The following is a 13,792-nucleotide window of genomic DNA, read 5'->3' on the forward strand; positions in this document are numbered from 1 at the left end:
AGTTTTCTTGTGGATTCTTTGGGGTCTTCTGTGTATAAGATCATATAGTCTGCAAATAGAGATACTTTGACTTCTTCCCTACAAATTTGGATGCCCTGTATTTCTTTTTCTAGCCTAATTGCTTTGGCTAGGACGTCCAGCACAATGTTGAATAAGAGTGGTGGTAAAAGGTATCCTTGTCTCGTCCTGTTCTCAAGGGGAATGCTTTCAGGGTCTCTCCATTTAGGACGATGTTGGCTGTTGGCTTTGTATAAATGTGATTATATTATATTGAGGAATTTCCCTTCTATTCCTATTTTGTTGAGAGTTTTTATCATGAATGGGTGTTGGACTTAGTCAAATGCCTTTTCTGCGTCGATTGATAAGATCATGTGGTTCTTTTGTTTTTATTAATGTGATGGATTACATTGATTGTTTTTCTAATGTTTAACCATCCCTGTATAAATCCCACTTGATCTGGTGAATTATTTTTTTGATATGTTACTGAATTCTATTGGCTAGAATTTTGTTGAGTATTTTTGCATCAGTGTTCCTGAGGGATATTGGTCTGTAATTTTCTTTTTTTGAGATTCCACAGTGATTTCTTACGTCATCTGCCAAACCCAGCACTGAACATAGCTCTAACATTCCACCATGAGTTCTTCTGACGTCATCTGCTCAACCCAGCACCAAATGTAGCTCTAAGGTTCCACCATGAGTTCTTCTTACATCATCTGCCAAATCCAGCACTAAACGTAGCTCTAAGATCCCACCGTGAGTTCTTCTCGTAGCTCTAAGATTCCACAGTGATTTCTTAGATGATCTGCCAAACCCAGCACCAAACATAGCTCTAAGGTTCCACCATGAGTTCTTATGTTATCTGCCAAACCCAGCGTGAACGTAGCTCTAAGGTTCCACCGTGAGTTCTTCTTACATCATCTGCCAAACCCAGCATGAAATAGCTCTAAGGTTCCACCATGAGTTCTTCTTACGTCATCTGCCAAACCCAGCATGAACGTAGCTCTAAGGTTCCACCGTGAGTTCTTCTTAGTGCCACGTACACAGGTGTCCATCTTCATCTAAGTAGCATTGTCCTGGAAGTAAGACTGATCATTGGTCATAATTTCCAGGACACTGGTCTTGCTGACAGATGACAAGCACACTGGTGACTTCATTATCTGAATAGGATCTAAAGGGAAGGGGTATTCATAGTGATTCAGTCCTGAATGTGTCCTGGGCATTTAGTGTTGATTTATTTGCCTCCTTTGTGTCTGCTGTCACTGTCTCAGGACTTCTCTGGACACGCCCCACCCTACCATAAACACAATGCAGGGGGCTCCTTATCCACTTTCTCTGCTCTAATTTTTCTCTGCACTTATCACCTTCTAATATTCTTTATTTGTATGTCTTGTTTATTTCCTGTCTTCTCCCACTACAGCATGAGCTCCAGGAAGACGGGTTTTTGACTGTTTTGTTCATTGCTGTATTTCTAGTGCCTACAACAGTGATTGGCACACAGTAGGTGCTCAAGAAATGTTCCTTGTCTGAATGAAAGAATGGACTAAAGATGACTTGTGAGGATCTGAGTATTCTCAAGGAAGAATCAGACTGTGCAGATACATATTGAAAAGTGTAATGCTTTTCATAGGACACCAGTGACTAGACTGGCTCCTCTGTCATGTGTCTGCTATATGTCTGTGTGTCTGTCTATGTGTCTATCCATCCATCCATCCACCCACCTACCTACCTACCTATCATCTATTTGTCTACCATCTGTTTGTGTATCTGTGTATCTGTCATCTGTCTAGCCATCTATCCATCCATCTGTCCATCCATCCGGCTATCATCTTTTGTCTGTCTGTCTACCATCTCTCTGTTTCTCTGTCTATCATCCATCTGTCCATCCATCCATCATCTACCTGTCATCTGTCTTATTTACCGACCTATTATCCATCTATCTGTCCATCTGTATCTACTGTCTGTCTGTCTACCTCTATCATCTGTATCTACCTACCATCTACCTGTCATCTGTCTTATTTACCGACCTATTATCCATCTGTCCATCTGTATCTACTGTCTGTCTGTCTACCTCTATCATCTGTTATCTACCTACCATCTATCTGTCATATGTCTTATTTACCGACCTATTATCCATCTATCTGTCCATCTGTATCTACTGTCTGTCTGTCTACCTCTATCATCTGTTATCTACCTACCATCTACCTGTCATCTGTCTTATTTACCTACTATTATCCATCTATCTGTCCATCTATATCTACTGTCTGTCTGTCTACCCTCTATCATCTGTATCTACCTACCGTCTGTCTGTCCATCTGCATCTACTATCTGTCTGTCTACCATCTCTCTGTGTGTGTGTCTATCTATCATCCATCCGTCCGTCCATCCATCATCTACCTGTCATCTGTCTTATTTACCGACCTATTATCCATCTATCTGTCCATCTGTCTCTACTGTCTGTCTGTCTACCCTCTATCATCTGTATCTACTATCTATCTGTCATCTCTCTGTATCTAGGGGATATTTGTTGCCTCCAAACTTTGGGCAAAATCCTAATTATGTGGGGACCAGTTACCCACCAGCTTCCATGACATAGAAGAAAGTAGGCAGAAACACCCAGGGTCTCAGAGTAGCAGCAGAGGAGGGAGCAGAGGCAGGGGGAGTGGGGAGTAGCTGTGATCCTGGCGGCGGTGATTTGGGGGTGGCACCAAAGGCCTGGTGGGGCAGGGATGGGATTCAAGAACGCTCAGTGGAAGTTAAGCCAGAGAGACAATATACATAAAATACCAGTGATGAGCATTCAGAAAGCACACCTGTCCAGGGCCACTTAGTGTGTGGGCCAGCAGCCCACCACGTCACCTTCCCTGAAGATGATGCTGTAGCGCAGCAAGCCAGGGAGTGGTGAGTTTGTCAGTACAAGGCTGAGTTATGCCCACCTTGTACTCAGTTTGAGAAACCAAGGGGATTATATACCACATTTTAGACAAATTTCCTTTCCAATAGTTAGAAAGTTTTAATGTTTTGTATTATGATTACGAGGAAAATGTGCATTGTGGAATAAATATTTTACCCCCCACCCTGTGAGGCATCTTTAAGGAGCCCTGGTAGCACAGTGGTTAAACACTCAGCTGCTAACCAAAAGGTCATTCAGACCCACCAGCGACTCCACAAGAAAAGAAAAGATGTCAGTCTGCTTCTGTAAATATTACAGCCTTGGAAACCCTCTGGGGCAGTTCTACTCTGTCCTAGAGGGGGGCTATGAGTTAGAATCGACTCGCCACTAACGGGTTTTAATGGAAGGCATTTTTAGATTTATTGTGGTAAGTAAATCTGTAACAAAACATTTGGCAGTTTTACATTTTCCACACGTACAACTCAGTGACATTAATTATGTTCATCACTTACACCAGGCACTTTTACTCTGTGCATTATAGCAGGCTGGGTGTGCCCACGTGCTTGTAGAAATGAGAAGATGGAAGAAAAATGTTTGTATCACCAGAGTGAAAAACAGAGCTACTAATTCGTGACTTTCAGGATTTCTGAAGGCTGCTGTTCACCAAGTAGCCAGTGAGGTTGGAGCTCTTAACTGCGTGTCTTGAGCCAAAGGCTGGAAGACAGGACATCCCTGTCTCCTCGGCCCGTCCTGTTAGGTCTCACGCCCACCAACATCCTCACACAGGCTCCACTCTTCCATGTCAGCGCCTTCACAGCCGCCCTTCCTGTTCTGCGAAGCCCCTTCCCCACCCTCTGCCCAGCTAACCCTCATCAGTCTCCATCTCTTAGTTCCCAGCTTACACGTTCCTGCCTCCAAGTTGGGATCACAAGGACAAGCGAGGTACAGTTCTTGTCCTTACAGAGCTCATGAATCAGTAGGAGAGACGGTCACACACACAAAAGATGACTCACGTGGTATTTTAAGTTCCACAGTGGAGACGAGTGAGCATGTTGTGGGAATGGAGTAGAAGCCAGAGGGTAAATGAGGTCGTGAGGGCTGGTGTCTGAAGTCAAGGGAGAAAGAGCCAAAAAAGGTTCATGGAATCAAATAAGCATCACTGTGTTTTATCAGTCAGTTTAGACTTTTCTTCTGACATCGGGGAGAGCGGAGGGGAACAGAAAAACCAGGAGCCCTGAGCCATGATTAAAAAAAAAACCATGACCGTCAAGCTGATTGTGACACACAGTGACCCTGTAGGACAGGCTGTGACAGCAACGCACTTACCTACCTGGGTGTTCAGGCTTCAGAAGGCCACGTTACTGTTCTGTTATGTAAATATCTGAGCACACTTGCTTAAACTGTTTTCAGAAATAGCACAGATAGAGTAGATGTAAAATTACATTATTTTACTTTCATTCTTACTGACATCCAGAAAAACTAAACTGATATTCACAGTATTACTTGAGATGACATTGTTCATATTATGTATGTATAGATTTTTTTTTCTAGCTTCTAATTACTGTAGGGAGTCTGGGTGGTGCCCATGGTTAACGTACTCAGCTGCTAACCCAAAGGTTGGAGGTTTGAGTCTCCCCAGAGGCACTTCGGAAGAAAGGACTGGTGATCTACTTCTGAGAAGTCAGTCATTGACAACACGATAGAGCACAGTTCTACTCTGACAGACATGGGGTCACCATGAGTCAGAGATTACTTGAAGACAACTGATTTAATTACTGTGTAGAATATAGACACATAATTATATACCTGCTTCACTGATGGAAAACACACCAGACTTAATTGTAGCTGACTTCTTTCCAGCATTCCTCCTTGCTTCATGGGGTGGTCACAATTCTGATTATGATGAAAGCAAAAACAGAAAAGAAAACACATCAAAAGTCACAGAGATGTGCTGCTCCTTTAAAATACCTTTTTCTATCGTTTTGCACTCTGGTGTTTATGGTTTCATTAGTTAAAAAATGCTGTAGTTCTCTCCTAATCTCTTATCTTTTTAAAATAATTTATTTCCTTAAATATGCACAGCAAAATATATACCAGTTCAACAATTTCTACACGCACAATTCAGTGACATTGATTACTTTCTTCGAGTTGTGCGACCATTTTCACCCTGCTCTTCTGAGTTGTTCCTCCCCATTAATACAAACTCACTGCCACCTAAGTTTCCTGTCTAACCTTTTGAGTCGTTGTTGTCAATTTGATCCCATATAGATAGTTCTTAAAACAGCACAGTGCTCAAGGCAGGCATTCTTTACTAATTAAGGTAAACTGTTGTTTGGTTTAAAGAAGACTTCATTAAGGAATTTGTAAAAAACCAAACCAAAATTACAAGAAATATTAAAGGGAGTTCTTTGGTTAGAGGACCAACAATATCTGACAACAACCAAGACTAGAACACAGGACAAAACAACCAGATACCAACCCAGATAGGGAAGTCATAAAAATAAGTCAAAGCTAAGAGGCTGAAAATAGGGAAACAGAGACATCAATATGTAAATGATGACAACGTTAAAACAACAGAATAAATAGTGTAGTCATAGAACTTCCATATGGAGAGGAAGTTAAGGCAATATCAAGAAGTAAAAAATTGGTTTAAACTTAGATAAAGATAAATTTTAAGGTAAGCACAAAGGAAACTAACAGATGAAAAGAAAAACAAACACTCAGCAAACACAAAATCAATAATAATGAAAAAGATAAAAAGAAAATACATAAAGAAAAATGACTCAGCACAGAAAATTAAGAGGAACAAAGAAACTGTCAACACAGAAAAAATACACCAAGATTGGTGTCTGGGGTCTTAAAAGCTACCAAGTGGCCATCTAAGATGCATCAGTTGGTCCCAACCCACCTGGAGTAAAGGAGAATGAAGAACACCAAAGACACAAGGAAAGTATTAGCCCAAGAGACAAAAGGGCCACATAAACCAGAGACTTCATCAGCCTGAGACCAGAAGAACTAGATGGTGCCCGGCTACCACCAATGACCGCCCTGACAGGGAACACAACAGAAAATCCCTGATGGAGCAGGAGAAAAGTGGGATGCAGAGCTCAAATTCTAGTTAATGAGTCTGACAGAGACTGGAGGAACCCCTGAAACTACGGCCCCCGGACGCTCTGTTAACCCAGAACTAAAACCATTCCCAAAGCCCACTCTTCATACAAAGATTAGACAGGATTATGAAACAAAAATAATAGACGAGGAGTGTGGTTTTAGTTCAGTCAGATACATGAGACCAAATGGGCAACTCCTGTTCAGAAGGAGGATGAGAAGGCAGGAAGGGACAAGAACTGGCTGAATGGACACAGGGAACCTTGGGTGGAAAGAGGGAGTGTGCTGTCACATTGTGAGGATTGCAACTAGTGTCACAAACCTATACGTGTATAAATTTTTGTATGAGAAATTAACTTGATGTGTAAACTTTCACCTAAAGCACAATTTAAAAAAAGAGTAAAAACTCAAGCGATCCAATTAAGAAATGGGCAAAAGATGTGAACAGACATTTCACTGAAAAAAAATCCAGATGGACAAAAGCCCATGAAATATACTCAGTATCATTAGTCATTTGGGAAATGCAAATTAAAATCAAATGAGTTATCACTACACACCTATTAGAACAGCTAGAATAAAAAATAGTGATAATATCAAATGAGGGTATTTGATATTGATAGGAGTGTAAAATGATGCAGCTACTCTGCGAAATAGTTTGGCAGTTTTCTTACAAAACTGAAAACAAAAAGAAGGCTTCAGGGGATATTTTTGGTTTAGTGTTTAAAGATTATCTCAGGGCAGTAGGTGTGGATGTTCATCCAGCCTCAATGGCTCCAGAAAATCTGGATTCTATGAGAATTTTAAATTCTTTTCACAACCCCCACCCCTTTGATCGGGATTCTTCTGTAGAGTCTTTGATCAGAACATTCAGTAGTGGTGGCTGGGCACCATCCAGTTCTTCTGGTCTCATGGCAATGGCAACTAGCCACACATTCCACGAACACAAATGTATCAAGTTGTATGGCACAACATATCAGTGCTGAAAAGTTCACGTTGGTTTGCTGTCAGCATTGGAATGTGGCAGTAGTACAAGTTTGTGATGTGAGGAAATGAAACAATGCAGTTTATTTCAGATTCAGTAGTTGAGAGCTAGAGAGTTATAGATGCTCACAGACGTTTGTTTCCTTTCTCATTAAAGGTCATTTGGGCTCCACTTCAGAACATGCTGTCGGTGATGTGTACAAACATCCAGTTCCCAGGGTAGCGCTCACTCTCAGTTCTTTCCATGCTGCTCTGCCCGTCAGATGCTATTCTGAAGTTGCTCCTTCTCACGAGGCTGCTGCAGTAACAAGCGAGAACATCTCGGTTCATTTCCCTTCAGTTGTGCCCAGAGTCTCAAAGTTTCTCCCTCAGCACTGCACTTCTCTGTTGGGCTAGACCTGCAGCACGTGTCCCCACTGCCTGGTAAGTCTTCCTGGGTCCGGGGGCCAGACGGGGTGCTCTCACCCCTGCCTGTCAGGGCCCCTGACTTCGTGTGGTTGTTATACTCTGGACAGAAACCTCTCAGACTGGGGCCCAAGAGCTGTAGTGGATCCTAAGGCCCTCCCTTCTGGTTAGCTAAAACCAAGTGGAGTTAACCCAAGCTTTCCTGCCGTGCAGGACTGGGGTCTAGACACACAGAATCCACGCACCTGGACGTGGCCTGGCTAGTTCGACCTTAATCCATTTAACCTTGATGACCAATGGAACCTGATGTTTTAGTCTCGATTGTCCCTCTACCAGTCTGTTCCACTCAGAGCACCTGCCATACCACATCCTACTTCACTGTTGTCACCCTCAGCTGGCCCCACAACTGGCAGCTGCTTTGTTTGTGCTCCTCTTTGGCCTCCAAAGCCTGTGCTTCTCCCACCAACCAGGCTGATGTCCTCTTTCCCACAGGTTTATGGAGCACCCATTGGGTTTTGGCAATGTGCTCAGTACTAGGCGTGTGGGATGGAGGGACTGACATGGTCTCTCCTGGGGAAGGTTTAGTGCCGTGGGCTGCAGACATAGGAGCAGGCAGCTGCAATATGCGTGATGACATGCACTGCGATGAAGTGAAGGATGTGATGGAGCACATAGGTGGGGTCGCCTAATCTAGACTTGGGAGAGATTGTTGTTATTGGGTGCCATCGAGTTGATGCCGACTCATAGTGACCCCATGTGACAGGATAGAACTGCCCCATAGGGTTTCCTAGGCTGCAGTCGTTACAGGAGCAGATCGCCAGGTCTTTCTCCTGCAGAGCCACTGGGTGAGTTCAAACCACAACCTTTCAGACAGCAGCAGAGCACTTAATCACTGTGCCACCAGGGCTCCTTTGGGAGAGGTTAAGGATGGCTTATCTCTGGAAGAATAACAACCTCAGCTGACATCTGAGGAGTAAGAATTAGCCAGGCAAAGAGGTTAGGAGCTGGGGCGAGGAGGGAAGAGTGCTCCGGATGGACGGACCAGCTGTGGACACAGTGGTGCCCTTATGTTTTGGAAGAGCTGTCCAGATCTGGGGGAAGACTTAAACCTGCTTACAGTGGACTTCTGGTGACCTTCACAGAGCTGCTAATGCTTAAGCACACGAATAATAGCTAACATGTTTTGAGTATAGTATTGGGCCAAATACTGTAATTGCTTAATGTGGAAGATGTAGTAAGTCCTCAAAACAGTCCTTTGAGGAGATACTGTTATTCTCTCCACATGACATCTGTAAAACAAGAGTAATAGTGACCTTCCCACAAAACATTTGTGAGAAGAAACTTTTAAAAAAGAATTACAATGCAATTGAAAAATATGAAGTGTCTTCAGACATAAGGAGCCCTGGTGGTGCAATGGTTAAGCGCTTGGCTGCTAACCCAAAGGTTGGCAATTTGAACCCACCCAGCCGCTCCGCAGGAGAAAAGACCTGGCGATCTACTCCCATAAAGATTACTGTCTAGAATACCCCATGGGGCAGCTGTACTCTGTCACATGGGGTCACTGTGGGTCGGAATCGACTCAATGACATCCAACAACGACAGACACGATAATGTCACTAATGATGATAAAGGAGTCCAGCAGGAAGACGAGGGTGAATGAGAGAAAAGACTGCAACATTATTACTATTTTTACTGTTGATCGATACTTTCTGTAATTTTTTGTTGGAGAATTACTGCAAGGAAATACTTACAAGAATACATAGTTCCTATTTTAAAGCCTGTAGGTTTATTCACCTGGAGGTGTCACGTGGTCTTGCAGATCAGCGGATAAATACGGTAGCTTTAGGACGTGTGATGTTTTGAGGAAGAACGAGCCAGGGTTCAATTAACGTGGCTTCTCCCCCCTTTGCAGCAGCAGTCTTAGGCGTAATAGCGCCCGTTTGAGGTCCACACTCTAGACCACCCACCGGGCACTGTTTGACAGTACAGGAAGACTGGAACGAAGAATGATCTTGAACGCTACACCAGAGACCTCGTATCAAAAGAATTTGTACTGTACAGCTTCTGGTAAATGAGCTGAAAGTCTCTGCAGACAGAAAGGCAGAGAAAGTGCAGGTCACCTACTTTCACTTCTCTCCGTACCTAACAGATCTTCAATCAGAAAGCTCCGAGGAAATCTGGCCTAGATGATCTAGACTCTCTTTTCTCAGGGAAAAAAAAAAAAATTCGTGATTTATGGAAAAAGAACACCATAGAGAAGATCCATGTAGACTTGCTAATGTGGTGAGATTAATACCCCAGTGTCACCGAATACATGTATTGTAATTTGATTCGTGTATTCAGTATCACGGTTAATTACTGTCACTTATTTCTAGGCAGTGTTTTTCCTAGATTTGACATTTTAGAGAATTACCTTCCTTATTCACCGTCCAAACCAGTATATCTAGAGGTAGACCAAAAGAGGTGTTTCCCGCCTCACCCAACGGCTAACAAATAAAGTAATGTGCCTGCTTGCATTTTACAGTCCCTTGAGTGAAATGAGAGCCAGCAGGGAACTGTTTTTTCTTTCTTTCTGGGTCTTTAGTAGGTTTCTGCTGTCTTTGTTTTTCTTCTCCTCTCCCCTATGGGTGTTAGACTATTGAAAATAAGGGGAGAAACATCTGTTTTATATTGCATTGAACATTCTTATGTATAACATAAGTTTTACTGTTAAAGAAAATATTCAGTTTACACTCTGAAGATGGTAACTCATTTTTGTTTTGTTTAGTGAATATATGTTCCTTATTTTAATAGTACTATGTAGGGAATTTAATTTTACTGGATTTTTATTTGAGAAGCTTAAAAGTTATTTTAGGCACAGCCTAAATAAATATCGTGTAACTTCTTTGGAGAGGCCAAGAGGATGGATTCTGTGGATGTTTGACCATCTTTATAAAGGAACCAGAAGTTTCCAACCGAGGTGCTGTGCTTGTTATTATAAATGCGTGCCTGTCTGCCTGACTCTTGCCTTTAGGAATAATTGCTTTGACCTTGTAAGACAGCCCGTTGAGATATTTTGGGCACTAAGCTGAGACTTTAAGGACTAGTAGGCATGGGCTAAGCCAAAAGTTAGAGATTTGGGGGCTGGCTGGAGGGATGGGTTTTCAGAGGGAGCTGTGTCTGCAGAGGTGCCGAGGAAAAACTGGCAGAGCGTGTTTAGAGATTGAAGGTAATTCCATACGGCGGTGCGTGGCATTCAGAGCCTGGTGGTGCAGTGGTTAAGAGCTCGACTGCTCCTTCAGGAACAAGGGAGAATGAAGAAAAGTGAAGACACAAGGGAAGATTAGTCCAAAGGACTGTTGGCCCACAACTCCCACGGCCTCCACCAGACTGAGTCCAGCACAACCAGATGGTGCCCGGCTACCACCACTGACGGCTCTGACCGGGATCACAGCAGAGGGTCTTGGACAGAGCTGGAGAAAAATGTAGAACAAAATTCTAACTTACAAAGAAAACACTTACTGGCCTGACAGAGGCTAGAGAAACCTCGAGCGTATGGCCTCCGGAGGTAATGAGGTCACTCTGGAGGTTTAACCTTCAGCCAAAGATTAGACAGGCCCATAGGACAAAACAAGACTAAAGGGCCACAACAGTCCAGGGGCAAGGACTAGAAGGCAGGAGGGGACAGGAAAGCTGGTAATGGGGAACCCAAGGTCGAGAATGTAGTATACTGACATGTCATGGGGTTGTTAACCAATGCCATGAACAATATGTGTACTAACTGTTCAATGAGAAGCTAGTTTGTTCTGTAAACCTTCATCTAAAGTTCAATTAAAAAAAAAGCTCAGCTGTTAACCAAAAGGTCAGCAGTTCAAATCCACCAGCTGCTTCTTGGAAACCCTGGGGGGCAGTTCTGCTCTGTCCTGTAGGATCACTATGAGTCAGAATTGACTCAGTGGCAACGGGTTTGGGTTTTTGACATGTCCAGAGAGTTCAAGTGTCAGATGGGGACCACTGGAGGAAGAGGAGGAGCAAGGGCAGAAACAGGCCAGGGCCAGATGCGATTGCCTTGTTTGAACCTTCTGTGGTTCCTCGTGGATGTCAGGGTACTGACATAACCAGATTCGCTTTTTAGAATGAGCTCTCTGGCTTCAGTGCACTAAAGGCAGAATGAAATGAAAGATGCCGAAACCCACCAGGGAGGAGGTGGCCGTTCCAGTAATTCAGGCAAGAGGTGGCCCCAAATCAGTTATTGGCAGTGGGTGGGAATTCTGAGAACTAGACAGCCCTGGTGCACAGTGGGGAAAAGCTGGGCTGCTAACCAACAGGTGGGCAGTTCGAATCTACCAGCCACTCCTTGGAAACTCTATGGGACAGTTCTGCTCTGTCCTAAATGGTCGCTATGAGTCAGTATCGACTTGGTGGCAACGGGTTTTGGTTTTTTGGTTAGACAGATTTGATAAATGTTGTCAAATCAATGTTCAACTCATGGCAACCCCGTGTAACAGAGTAGAACTGCCCCATAGGATTTTCTTGGCTGTAATCTTTACGGGAGCCAACTTTTCGGTTAGCAGCCAAGCACTTAACCGTTGCACCACTAGGGCTCCTTTGATAAATATTAAGGGAGCAGAATTAGCAAAGCTTGGTAGTTGATCTGATACAGGGAGTATGAGGAAGGGTGAAGAATTAAGGATGACACCCAGGTGTCTCACTTTGGTAGCTGGATGGATAGTATTGACACTCACTGAGGGAACACGAGGAAAAGAGAATTGAGAGGGACGGCGCTGGAAGGTGACAGTTGTACGGGGGTACATGTTGCATTTGAGGTATTTATAGGATGTCCTTGAGGAGATAGCCAAAATACATTCAGGTATGGGCAGCACAGATGGGGGATCCGAGTGACAGATGAAGTGGTTGGAGAGTTGTCAGCACTATGGCGCATCTGAATTACAGTGTTGGTGAAGAATATTGAATACACCACGGACTGCCAGAAGAATGAACAAATCTGTCTTGGAGGAATTGCAGCCAGAATACTCCTTAGAAGAAAGGATGGCGAGACTATGTCTCACATACTTCGGACGTGTTATGAGGAGGGACCAGTCCCTGGAGATGGACATCATACTTGATAAAGTAGAGCGTCAGCGAAAAAGAGGAAGACCCTCGATGGTATGGATTGATCACAGTGGCTGCACCAATGGATTCAGACATACCAACAATCACAAGGATGGTGCAGGACCAGGCAGTGTTTCATTCTGTTGTACACAGGGTCACCATGAGTCAGAGCTGACTTAACGACCACGGAGAGCAGTAGCACTATGTTCTATCCATATGGGATCAAAGTGACAACAGCAACTCGAAAGGTTAGATAGGAAGCATAGGGGACAGTGAGTTTATGTTAATGGGGGAGGAACAACTCAGAGAAGGGTGAGAATTGTTGCACAACTCAAAGAATGTAATTGTCACAGAATTGTACATGTAGAAATTGTTGAATTGATGTATTTTTCCTGTGTGTATACTCAACAACAACAACAAAAATAAAATGAATTATTAAAAAAAATACACACACACACAACCAAACCAGCACTATGGGGTGGTTGGGAAAAAGGTGGATTCAAACATTAAGTGGAGGAGTTTGGCCTGGAATAGCCATGAGGACCTTCGCATGCTGAACCTCTGGTAGATGTCGTTCATCACAAGACGTCACTGGGCGGGCTCCTTGTCGCATACGCCATTGCAGGTTGTCAGAGGTACAAGGTATGTGCTTAAAACGCTAACGCAGAGGGAGCAGCTTGCCCGTTGGTTTTAGCCCCTTTCAGTTCGTTCCCCCTTAAGTTCAGTGAAGGAGCCCTGGAGGCTGGTGGGTAAGCACCCGGCTGCTAACCGGAAGGTTGTGGGTTTGAACCCACCATCCGCTCCGCAGGAGAAAGAGGTGGCAATCTGCTTCCGTAAAGATTAAAACCCAAACCTAACTCGTTGCTGTCAAGTTGATTCTGACTTCATAGCGACCCTGTAGGACAGAGCAGACTGTCACATCTTTCTCCTGTGGAGCTGCTAGTGGGTTCGAACTGCCAACCTTTCAGTTGTCAGCCGAACACTTAACCACTGCACCACCAGGGCTCCTCCCGTAAAGATGACAGCCTTGGAAGCCCTATAGGGCAGTGCTGCTCTGTTCTGTCAGGTTGCTATGAGTTGGAATCGACTCCACGGCAACGTGTAAAGGGTAAGTTCACCGAAGCCAGGGCGCTCGTTCTAAAATGCAAACCTGGTTATGTCCATGCCCTGAGGAACTGTGAAAGGTTCAAGCAGCCAGCCTTAACTGGCCCTCTTCTTTTATTTTTTTAATTGTTTTTTATTGTACTTTAGGTGAAGGTTTACAGATCAAATAGTTTCTCATTAAACAGTCAGTACACATACTATTTTATGACATTG

General features: G+C 43.8%; 1 protein-coding gene across 1 annotated transcript in view; it reads left to right on the forward strand.

Annotated features, from left to right (window-relative positions):
- Positions 1–13,792, forward strand: part of SOHLH2 (spermatogenesis and oogenesis specific basic helix-loop-helix 2) — a 64,461-nt gene that overhangs the window by 28,601 nt on the left and 22,068 nt on the right. The window contains 1 exon segment of the mRNA XM_023725656.1: positions 7,158–7,402. Within this exon segment, the coding sequence (XP_023581424.1) occupies positions 7,158–7,402 (245 nt within the window).

This window comes from Trichechus manatus, unplaced genomic scaffold (genome assembly GCF_000243295.1).
Source record: "Trichechus manatus latirostris isolate Lorelei unplaced genomic scaffold, TriManLat1.0 scaffold00344, whole genome shotgun sequence".
NCBI lineage: Eukaryota > Metazoa > Chordata > Mammalia > Sirenia > Trichechidae > Trichechus > Trichechus manatus.